Source organism: Episyrphus balteatus, chromosome 1, assembly GCF_945859705.1.
Source record: "Episyrphus balteatus chromosome 1, idEpiBalt1.1, whole genome shotgun sequence".
NCBI classification, from domain to species: domain Eukaryota; kingdom Metazoa; phylum Arthropoda; class Insecta; order Diptera; family Syrphidae; genus Episyrphus; species Episyrphus balteatus.
Genome location: NC_079134.1, coordinates 67,719,899 through 67,731,797, shown reverse-complemented (window position 1 = coordinate 67,731,797; position 11,899 = coordinate 67,719,899). Strand labels below are relative to the sequence as shown.

General features: G+C 35.8%; 1 protein-coding gene across 3 annotated transcripts in view; it reads right to left on the bottom strand.

Moving 5' to 3' along the window:
• Positions 1–1,203, bottom strand: part of LOC129907620 (sorting nexin-2) — a 243,346-nt gene extending 242,143 nt beyond the window's left edge. For 2 of the 3 annotated variants that reach the window (XM_055983919.1, XM_055983921.1), the window contains exon 1: positions 959–1,203. In XM_055983919.1, coding sequence (XP_055839894.1) covers positions 959–1,078 — 120 coding nt within the window. In that variant the 5' untranslated portion in view covers positions 1,079–1,203. Of the gene's footprint in view, positions 1–5; positions 91–958 lie in introns of those variants that run through there. The other variant, XM_055983922.1, reaches the window with a different exon arrangement.
• Positions 1,204–11,899: the final 10,696 nt, after the last annotated feature.

Sequence of the window (11,899 nt, the reverse complement as noted above, 5' to 3'; positions counted from 1 at the left end):
CGAACCTTTATTTTTATTTCATCTGTCAGTTTTTGTTTTTTTGATTTAATTGTGCTAATATTTCTCGAGTGCTCGTGGTTTTTATAACTAAAAACAATTTTTAATTATATTTTTCGCAGTAAAAACACACAAAAAATAGAAAAAATAAACGAGAAACGATAAACAAAATATTCGTATATTTTACAATTTGTTTTTTTTTTTTTTTGACAACTGACGTTTAAATGACTAGTACTTTGTATATAAAATCTAGATTTTATATACAAAGGACTAGTAGTAGTAGTAACTTTATTGAGATTTATTTTATACACTTTTCAATATTTTCTTATAAATAATACACAGCACATCTAATTTAAGTTTTGCCGACTTGGTATTGGTCTGGCTACACAAGTAATGAATAACAAAATGAAATACTTTATTGTAGCATAATATGTTTGATGAGAAGAATTTAATCTGAAATTTTCTTTTTCTTGATTTTCTATGTGTGCCCACTCAACAAGACACACATTTTCGTTTAAATGACTGTTCTAACTTGTTCTGACGTTTCTCACGAAACTGTGCTGTCCTGTCCCGTTCTGTTCTGATCTAGAAAAATCCTCGTTGAACATACTTTTTATAAAAGATTTCATAGCAGATTGGGTATGCCGAATACCAAATATGAAAATCATAAAAGGTTTTTTGACAGATTAGATTTTTGTATAGAAATTCATAACATAAGAGAATAAAAGATCTCGCCGAATAGGTCCAATTGTTTTGGTGACTGTTTAGAGGAGGATACGTGATTTGTGAGATAAAATTGAAAATGGGCAGTCTGACTATTATCTGATTTCTTAATTTAGACGGTTATTACCAAAGTTAGAGGCAGTTTATTAGAACTGGAGTTTAATTTTCTGATTGGATAATCTCGTTTTTCTGAGCTAATGAAAAAACTGAATATCGTACAATACATTAAAACATTTACCTCGATTCGTTTCGATTTAAATTCACTATTATGCGCCTCGATATTTTCCATCGTATTATTTCCATTTTCGCTTTCAATATTGTTAGAATTAAAAGGATCATTGTTTCCTTCTTGTGACATTTTTTTTTCAATTGAAAATTGTTTTGTCTTAGATTAATAACTTTTACACACTGATCCTTGACCTTAGAATAAGAATTACAGGAATAGGTGTATTACCCCGTTTGTATGTCCGATTTAAAGATCGAATTGAATCTGAATCGAAATTTTGATCCAGGTACTCATAAACAAAAAATAACAAGACTGGAAACTCGGCGGCATAAACAAAAAATACCAAGACTGGAAAATTTCCTACGTCTTCCCCCCCAAAACCATTTTGTGTTCACCCATCAAGCAAGAAAACTGAGTTCAACAAAGAAACTCCGACCTCAGACCGCGAAAATCGGGGTTGCGTTCACACACTTGCAACATTTTGTGTATGAACACAAAAGTCGAACGAGAATCGTGGTGAAAAATGACAAAAGGAAAAGAAAGACAAGGCCAACAGAGCCAAAGCGTCATTTTGTTATTTTTTGTTGAAGTGTTTGGTCGCGTCGTGTCTCGTGTCGTTGTTTGTATAATGTTAGATTATTTACTATAAACAATTATATTAAATTTATAAACAATATGGAAAACAAAAAAGGTATGTTGTATATATCGCTCAAAGTGTTTGGATTAAAGTGTTGTTTCTGCTTGTGTTGTAGATGTAATCTCTAATGATGAAGAAAAATCCAGAAGGTGAAACATGCGATTGGGTATCTAAAAAAAAAAACACCAACAACAGCAGCAGCATAAAATGAAATAAAATGAAAAAAATTTATTGTATTTTATATTGTATTTATTGTGAAAATTTCGTTTCCCAAAATAAAATTAAAAAATAAAACAGTTTCAGTGAAAAAAAAAATAAATCTTGTTCTTTTTTTGGTCGCAAATGCGAAACGTCATCCCTTTTTTATTCCTCTTTCTGGTAGGTTTTCGCTGCTCCGATTCAGGTCCGCCTTCGCCTCCGTTTTCTCGGAATGGAGATTTTCACCACACCAATACATATGCAATCGACTTCGCGGTGATTATAATTTCCATACTAGTTTGAGCCGCCTTCGGACCAGTTTCTGATCCGAAGTCGGACTCAGCTCCGCCTCAGGCGGAGTGGATTCGGACCGAGGTCGGACCTGTTTGCTTGAAGGGCAGTGTTGTCTGTGAATATAATATGTGATTGCCACCACGTTGGTAAATGACGTTAACACGCACACATTTATAGATTCACGACATTCACCACACATCCAACACGAACACAACGATAGATTGACGACATTCACCACACCTCGCAGCCCTTCAGGCAAACAGGTCCGACCTCGGTCCGAATCCGCTCCGCCTGAGGCGGAGCTGAGTCCGACTTCGGATCAGAAACTGGTCCGAAGGCGGCTCAAATTTGTATGGAAATTATAATCACCGCGAAGTCGATTGCATATGTATTGGTGTGGTGAAAATCTCCATTCCGAGAAAACGGAGCCGAAGGCGGACCTGAGTCGGAGCAGCGAAAACCTACCAGAAAGAGGAATAAAAAAGGGATGTCGTTTCGCATTTGCGACCAAAAAAAGAACTAGATTTTTTTTTTTCACGTAAACTATTTTTTTTTTATTTAATTTTGGCAAACGAAATTTTCACAATATAAAATAGAATACATTTTTTTCATTTTATTTTATTTGTTGTTGCTGCTGTTGTTGGTATTTCTTTAGATGCCCAATCGCATGTTTCACCTTCTGCCTTTTTCTTCATCATTAGGATTACATCTACAACACAAACAGAAACACATCATTTTAATCCAAACACTTTGAGCGATATATACAACATACCTTTTTTTGTTTCCATATTGTTAATAGTTTGATATAATTGTTTATAATTACACTTATATTTTATTAACAACGACACGAGACACGACGCGACTAAACACTTCAACAAAAAATAACAAAATGACGCTTTTGCTCTTGTTGGCTATGTCTGTCTACTTTTTTTTCCTTTTCTCAGTTTTCACCACGATTCTCTTAGACTTTGTGTTCATACACAAAAAGTTGCAAGTGTGTGAGTGCAACCCCGCTTTTCGCGGTCGGAGGTCGGACTGTCTTTTCTGGACTCCGTTTTCTTGCTTGAAGGGAGCTTGTAGGCAAACGTCATTAGACCGCTCAGTTTCCAGTCTTGGTATTTTTTGTTTATGCTCGGCGGTCAACTGACGTTTGCCTACAAGCTGCGAGGTGTGGTGAATGTCGTGAACCTATCGTTGTGTTCGTGCCCGATGTGTGGTGAATGTCGTGAATCTATAAATGTGTGCGTGTTAACGTCATAAACAAAAAATACCAAGACTGGAAAATTTCGTACGTCTTTCCCCCCAAAACCCTTTTGTGGACAGTGCTGTCTGTGAATATATGTGAAAGCCACCACGTTGATAAATGACGTTAACACGCACTTATTTATAGATTCACGACATTCACCACACATCGGACACGACCTCAACGATAGGTTCACGACATTCAGCACACCTCGCAGCTTGTAGGTAAACGTCAGTTGACCGCCGAGTTTCCAGTCTTGGTATTTTTTGTTTATGGTTAACGTCATTTACTAACGTGGTGGCTTTCACATATATTCATAGACAACATTGTACCCAAAAGGGATTTGGGGGGAAAGACGAACGAAAGTTTCCAGTCTTGGTATTTTTTGTTTAAGCAGGTACTGGGCTTTTAAGCCAAACGTCAGTGTCGAAGGAAAAAAAAGAAACAGATGAAAAAATACTTTTGACATTTCAATTTTGAGGAAAAGTGGCGTGTATTATGTATATGCAATGCATGTATGCTTTTGTTTTCCTCAGAATTGATTGGTTGGTTTTTTCTTGTAGGTACTTCTTTAATAAACAGTTATGAAAAAAGGAAAAAGACAAAGACAGATTGCTTAAAAGCCCAATATGACACTTGGGGTCACAGCACACAGTGGGAAAAAAGCCCTTCAAGCAAGAAAACTGAGTTCAACAAAGAAACTCCGACCTCAGACCGCGAAAATCGGGCTTGCACTCACACACTTGTGTGTATGAACACAAAAGTCGAACGAGAATCGTGGTGAAAAATGAGAAAAGGAAAAGAAAGACAAGGCCAACAAGAGCCAAAGCGTCATTTTGTTGAAGTGTTTGGTCGCGTCGTGTCTCGTGTCGTTGTTTGTATAATGTTAGTTTATTAATTATAAACGATTGTATTAAATTATAAACAATATGGAAAACAAAAAAGGTATGTTTTATATATCGCTCAAAGTGTTTGGGTTAAAATGTTGTTTCTTCTTGTGTTGTAGATGTAATCTCTAATGATGAAGAAAAATCTAGAAGGTGAAACATGCGATCTAAAAAAACACTAACAACAGCAGCAGCATCAAATGAAAAAAAATGTATTGTATTTTATATTGTATTTATTGTGAAAATTTCGTTTGCCAAAATAAAATAAAAAATAAAACAGTTTCAGTGAAAAAAAAAATAAATCTTGTTCTTTTTTTGGTCGCAAATGCGAAATGTCATCCCTTTCTTATTCCTCTTTCTGGTAGGTTTTCGCTGCTCCGGCTCAGGTCCGCCTTCGGCTCCGTTTTCTCGGAATGGAGATTTTCACCACACCAATACATATGCAATCGACTTCGCGGTGATTATAATTTCCATACTAATTTGAGCCGCCTTCGGACCAGTTTCTGATCCGAAGTCGGACTCAGCTCCGCCTCAGGCGGAGCGGATTCGGACCGAGGTCGGACCTGTTTGCTTGAAGGGAGTGGAAAAAACTCATTGGTGTGAAATATGGATTTTTTTATATGTAGGGTTTTTCTTACAGTAATTATGTTGTAGAATCAGGATGTGAAACTCAGCTATTACATGAAGCCTCAAGAGGCTTGACTCTTTTTTCGAATTTTCTTTTGATAACACTGTGCAAGTTTTTTGAAAAATTTTTTTGAGACAGGTGCGCGATTAACTGTTTCGCCCTATTTCGGACCCGAGAAATCGATTGGCGTCATTAGTTTTTCGATTTATCGGTACGACTTCGAACAAAATTTTTTTTGAAAGATTTTTAATTATTTTGAGAATTTTTCACTTTTTTTCGTAATTTTTCAACCAAAAACAATATTTATATTGCTAATAATTCTGCTCAAACGTTATTTCCTACCAGTAGAAAGACATTATAAACTATTTTGAACAATTTATTTGAAAATTTAGTGATTTTTTTTAAAAAATTTAAAAAAATCGAAATTTTTTACATTGTTTATCGTTTTTTTCGCTGTTTTTGTTCTCTTTTGCACAAATACATTGCATGTTTTCCATTAAATATTAATTTAACTGTTAATTTAGTGTTGGTTAAACTTTGACAGTCTATCGATAGCATCGATAACAAAAAATATCGAGTATATCGATATTTCACAAAACTATCGATAGTTTCAATACTTCCAAATTATTTTACCACAAGGTTACCGATATTGTCGATAGTTTTTTCTCAAAACTATCGATACAATCGATAATGGAAACTATCGATATCTACCAAACACTATGTTAATTCGTTGTTTATATCCAATGTCAAACGAAAACTTAACTTGTAGTTCAAATTGTGTTTAATTAATTTCAAAGCTATCGATAATATCGGTAGCCTTGTGGTACAATAATTTGGAAGTATTGAAACTATCGATAGTTTTTGGTTGAAAAATTACGAAAATAAGTGAAAAATTGTCAAAATAATTGAAAATCTTTCAAAAAAAATTTTGTTCGAAGTCGTACCGATAAATCGAAAAACTAATGACGCCAATCGATTTCTCGGGTCCGAAATAGGGCGAAACAGTTATTCGCGCGCCTGTCAAGAATTTCGACTTGCACAGTGTTATTTTTAGGCTAGATTTGATGGCATTTTTAGGAGTGACTTAGTCCACTTTCATAATCAAGGGCACATATGCACTTTATTTTCTGCACCCGTTTTTTAAACGTCTGTCGGGTTAAAAGAGCGCTGTCGTCGTATAAGACAAGGACCAAATTTGAAAATTCCCTATACAGATGGGACTTCCTTTTACCCAAAAAAATGTATAAAAAAAATGATAATGTAAGGTGAGCGCAAGCTATTTTGTAATGTCATATTACGACTGCTTTAGGTTGCTGTTTAGTTTGTTGAAACAAATCTTTTTCGCTATTAGCGAACTAAATTGAACTAAGTAAGTGAACTAAGTTCACTAGTCCACCAAGATGAACTAGTTCATTGAACTAGTTCGTTCGCGAACTACACAAGCCTAACACGCTATAATGCCGTGGTTAAATAAATGGGTCAAAGGATTTATTATATAAGGTAAAATAAGTTTTATAAACCGGAGAGGAATTCCATCTTCACCAATAGTTTCAGACTTTAAGGTTTTGAAAATGTTGAAGATTTCTTCCTCGAAACTAAAATAATCCAAATGGCCATAAAGAAGGGCAGAATTATTAATAAAGGAAGTAGGCAATTGGGTTGTAAGGGTAAAATGGTTGTTTAGGTCGTTAGGATTCAGCACACATTTAGAGATTTGCTGTTTACCAGCACCTATTTCCCGCAAATTTCTCCAAACTTGCTTAGATGGCAAACCGGTATTTAGTTTTGAATTAAAATAATTTCGTTTGGCTAATCGGGTGATGGAAGTTGCTTGGTTGCGATACATGCAGAATTGTTGCCAAGTTACTGGATTTGGTGATTTCCTCCACCTATAATGGAATTTTCTAAGATTTTTTCTCGCATTAACATCATCATTGTACCATGGACACTTTTTATTTTGAATTCGGACTGTCTTTAATGGAATGTGTTTTTCAAATAATTTTTTTAATAAGTTATATATAAAATCAAGTTTTTTATCTACATGTTCTATATTTAAGTAATCGTACCAGGGCAGACTTCTAGCATCAGTGCAAAGGGATTCAATATTGACAGATTTGAAATTTCTATAGGTAAAAGTCAATGGTACTTGAGAATGCGATAAGTCAATGTCGTAGGTGCAGAAAATCAGATCATAATCAGAAATTAAATCAAGAGACATTTGATCATTTAGGAGAAGGTTATTAGGTTCAGACACAATAAGCAAGTCAAGTAAACTTGGGGCGCAGTTTGGCGCATATCTGGTTGGGTAGGTATTAACCGCTTTAAGTCCTGATCCAGCAATAGCATCTAAAAGCCGAAAAGATCGAGAATCTTCTTTTTGTAAGCCGGCATTGAAATCACCAAGGATAATAATGTGCACATATGACACTAAAAAAGGGGAATGTGAACAGCTTCTGTTGGGATTATAGACGCATGCTACGATACATTTAACATTTGAATTTGAAGGGTATGGTTTGTTTCGCTTTTCTTATTTCGGTTTTTGGTTGTTTCGTCTAAGTAGATTCGCTGTTTTATTGTTTCGTATTTTTGTTGTTTAGTTTTTTATTTATTTCGTTTTTCCTTATTTCGACAAACTTATACTCCGTTTTCTTATGACTTCGTTCTTAGTTTATTTTGTTATTGATCACTTCCTTTTTTCATTATTTCGTTTTGGAATTAAGTCGCCTTTAGTTCACTTGGACTTTAATTAATTCGCCACCATTTGTTTCGCCCATTTTTTTGTGGATGTTAATAGCCTAAAGCCCTTAGGCTATGAACATCCACAAAAAAATGGCGAAACAAATGGTGGCGAATAATTCGCGTCATTTTGAGTGCCTGTTAATTTTAAAAATGCCCAAAAAAGAAAAAAACAACGAATTCGTTACAATTTAAGGTAACAGATCTCTTATATTATAAGGATTTGCTTATCTTTAATCCAAAAGTCTTCAAAACCCAAAACAATCCACAAAACTGAAGACGGAATAACTAGATGCCAAAATAAACTAAAAGCGAAATGAACCTTGGCGAAACAACTCATTGGACTTGTAATGAAAATGCGAAATAAATAAAAATCAAGAAGACACAAGGCGAATTTAAAGTTGGGTGAAGTGATCGAAATACGAAGTAAACGAAAACCCATATAAAGGATGGCGAACTAATAAAAAAAAATTGTGTCAAAAACGAAATAAAAGAAATCGAAGTAAAAAAGGCGAAACAATAGGCACCCGAATTTGAAATTTCTAATATAATAAATTCTACACCATTATTATCGGACTTCCCTAACATTTTACAATTTAAGGACGACCTTCAGTAAATTGCAAAACTACCCCCTATTGTTGTAGTGCATCGATCATTCCGTATCAGAGTGTAATTAGGTAGATTTCGGATGGTATCAGGAATTTCAGGATAAAACCAAGTTTTTTTTCGAGTGCCAATTTGCCTCCCATCGGCAACGCACGTGTGAAAGTCTCGTCCCGTCGGAAAAGAGTGTTCTCGTTGTGTTTTTAATTATTTTTTTTACATAGTACCTGTCATTTGTGTTTTTATTTTTGTTTACAACAAATAATTATTAAAAAAAAAAAAAAAGCTCATTAAACCAAAAATAATAATGCATAAAACCCACAAATTAAACAAAAAAAAAATAACCTCGCGGCGTGCATATAAAATAAATTCATAAAAAGTGCAATAACAAACAACAACAACACCTCAGTTCCTCTCCCACAATAAGAAAAAAAAAACAAACAATAGTTCACTGTCCCTAACCAAATAATATAATACCAAAAAAAAAATGCAAATACAATAACAACAACAACCGTAGCATCGCCAAATCAGAAAAAAAAGTCTCGCACCTCTAAATAATAGTCTTCAGTGCATGTGCATAACGAGTTTTCCTTCTTTTCCTTCCCCCATCATTCTCGCAGTCGAATTAGCTTAATGATTGTATAGTATTGTGAGTGGAGCTTCTTCTCATAATGCCGCAATCGTTATCAGTTCGACTCCAGATAGATTATTGTATGTGTTAATAAATAACCAGGCTCGGATCGATACAAATTGTCACTAAGGCATAACACTAGTGACAATTTGTTTTGTTGAAGCTCAAATTGCAATTTATGTAAGACATTCAATATAGGTAATTGTAGGATAAGGTTTTTTAAAGTTTTAGTATATTTAAATGGTAGGTAATTTCAGGGTCGATTATGCCAACATTCGTGGGCTTAGATCGAATTTTTGCGATGTGTACATTTATACTGTGCAAAACAGGCCAGCTGTTTTGGCACTAGGTGAGACCCAAATAAGTAAAAATTCAGAATGTTCTGAATTCAATCTTAATGGGTATTGCTTGGTGCCATTATTCTTTTCTCACCCCGGTCTCGCCTTTTATATTCGAAATGATGTTGCCTATCAACTTCAATCACAATACGGTCAGTGCATTAACACTAATTTTAACTTCATGTGGTTCAAATTTACAATTAACAAGCGCATCATCCATACATGTTTTATTTATCGAAGTCCAAATCTGGATAGTAATTTAACTTCTAATGAATTTGATGCTCTATCCGACTCCATTCAAAGGATTGTTACCCTTCACCCTCGCACTGAAATCGTCACTACGGGCGATTTCAATGTACACAATTCTTCTTGGCTTCGCATTTCGGGCCAGACAACACCCGAAGGAAGGTATGTTGCGATTTTTGCCGAGTTAAACCACTTAACTCAACTAGTTAACGAGCCGACTCGAATTTCGGACGTCGCTGGTCGGGCTGAAAATACTCTAGACTTGTTTCTTACCTCTGACCCTGATAAATACACTGTAAGTGTATTATCGCCTCTAGGCACATCAGATCGTTGTGTCATATCTGCGAATTCCTCTTGTCAAAAAAATCCAGTTAAAGAAAAAACTCCTAAGAGAACTGTTTGGCAATATGAGAAAGCCAACTGGGAGGGTCTCAACCTTTTTTTCAAAAACTTTAACTGGTCGATATGTTTCCTCGATAGTGACGTTGATTCCAGTACAGATATGATCACAAACTTAATTCTCTCCGGAATGAGAAATTTTATCCCGAATAGGGCTAAAACAATCAAACCGAAAGAGAATTCGTGGTTTGATTCGAGCTGCAAAGAGGTTATCAGGGAAAAAGAGGTAATGTTCCGTTATTATAAAGCCAACCCCACTGAGGAAAATCGGATAAGATTTAAGCAAGCTAGAAAGGCCAGCAACGCCCATATTCGACGAATCAAATTTTTGCATGAGCAAAAATTAAGACAAAAAATACTACAGTGTCCCACAGGTAGTAAAAATGTTTGGTCATTTGTGAAAAATATTCGAAAATCTACAACATCTTCGGTTCCAACGCTCGTTTACAGTGACACTCCTTTTGTTAGTTCTCTTGAGAAAGGCAACCTTACCTTCTCGTCAGGCAGTTCGCTGCCAATTCAACGTTAACAGAAAGTGTCATGACTCCCCCTTCACTTGAGCGAGTAAATAGTTTTATGGGACCTATCTTTTTTCGGACTCGTGCAGTGGCTAGAGTTCTTAAAGACCTTGACATACACAAATCCGCTGGCCCGGATAGTATCCCTCTCATAGTTCTGAAGAGGTGTTCTCCCGACTAACAAATTTGCTCCTATAAAGCTTTACAGGTGTTAATATTGCTCCTGTAAAGCTTTATAGAAGGGATAATGTTTGTTGGGCTTCTACGCTGGCAAAACCACTGCGTAAGCTTTTCCATCTGTCCTACTCTACAGGTCTCTTTCCGAGTGGATGGAGAACAGCATTTGTCCAGCCTGTCCCTAAAAAAGGCGAATCTTCTTCACCCTCTAACTATCGTCCGATTGCACTTACGTCCCTTCTTTCAAAGGTCATGGAAACGCTGATTAATTTTCAGCTTAGGAAATATCTTGAAGAACGGAAGCCACTGGTGATTTGATGGTTTACCTCACCGATCAGTGGAACAAATCTTTACATCGATTTGGAGAAAGTAAGATTGTTGCGCTTGATATTTCAAAGGCATTTGATAGAGTTTGGCATCAAGCTCTCTTATCGAAAATGCTTGCATTCGGTATTGATGAATCTCTTCTTCGTTGGATTAGAAATTACCTTTCGAACCATTCAATTCAAATCGTTTTGGATGGATTCAAGTCTGAAACCCACAATATAAACGCTGGTGTGCCCCAGGGCTCCGTTTTATCTCCGACTCTCTTTCTCATTTTCATTAATGATTTGCTCTCTGAAACTTCTAATCCATTAAATTGTTTCGCAGATGATAGTACCCTCAGCTTTTCATATTCGTTTGAAGATTCACACCCATGTCCTTCGGATGTGGAACTCCAACGGCAAAATATGATAAGCTCATTAAATTCTGATCTCGAATGCATTGTCCAATGGGGAATAAGAAACCGCGTAGAATTTAATGCTTCTAAAACACAATGCTGCTTCCTATCATTAAAACGAAACCTTCCCCGTTTGCCACTATCCATGAGTGGTACTTGCATCGAGGAAACTGATCAGCTTTCGATTCTAGGTATGTCCATTACAAACCACCTTTTGTGGAATGAGCACATATTCGATGTAGCCAAAAACTCTGCGAAATGCTTAGGTTTCCTCCGAAGATGTAAGAAATATTTCGCCCCTTCTGATCTGGCTATAAATCTATAAAGAATATATTCGTCCAAAGCTCGAGTATAATTCCCATATCTGGGCAGGTGCTCCTAAGACCCACTTGAGTTATTTGGATAGAATTCAAAATAGAGCTTTTAAAATGATAGGTGATAGGTCCATTACTGGTACAATCCCACCCCTTGAGCACCGCCGGAATGCCTGTCCTTATTTTATAGGTACTTTTTAAAAAAATGTTCTAATGAAATAGCTAGCTGAATTCCTCCCCTTAAACAATTCAACCGTGATACTCGTACTTCAAGGAATGCCCATCAGTTTACACTTGAGCCCAACTTCGGACGTACCGTCAAATACAGAGATTCTTTCTTTAGTCGTACTACTAGAATGTGGAATGCATTACCCGCCTCAGTT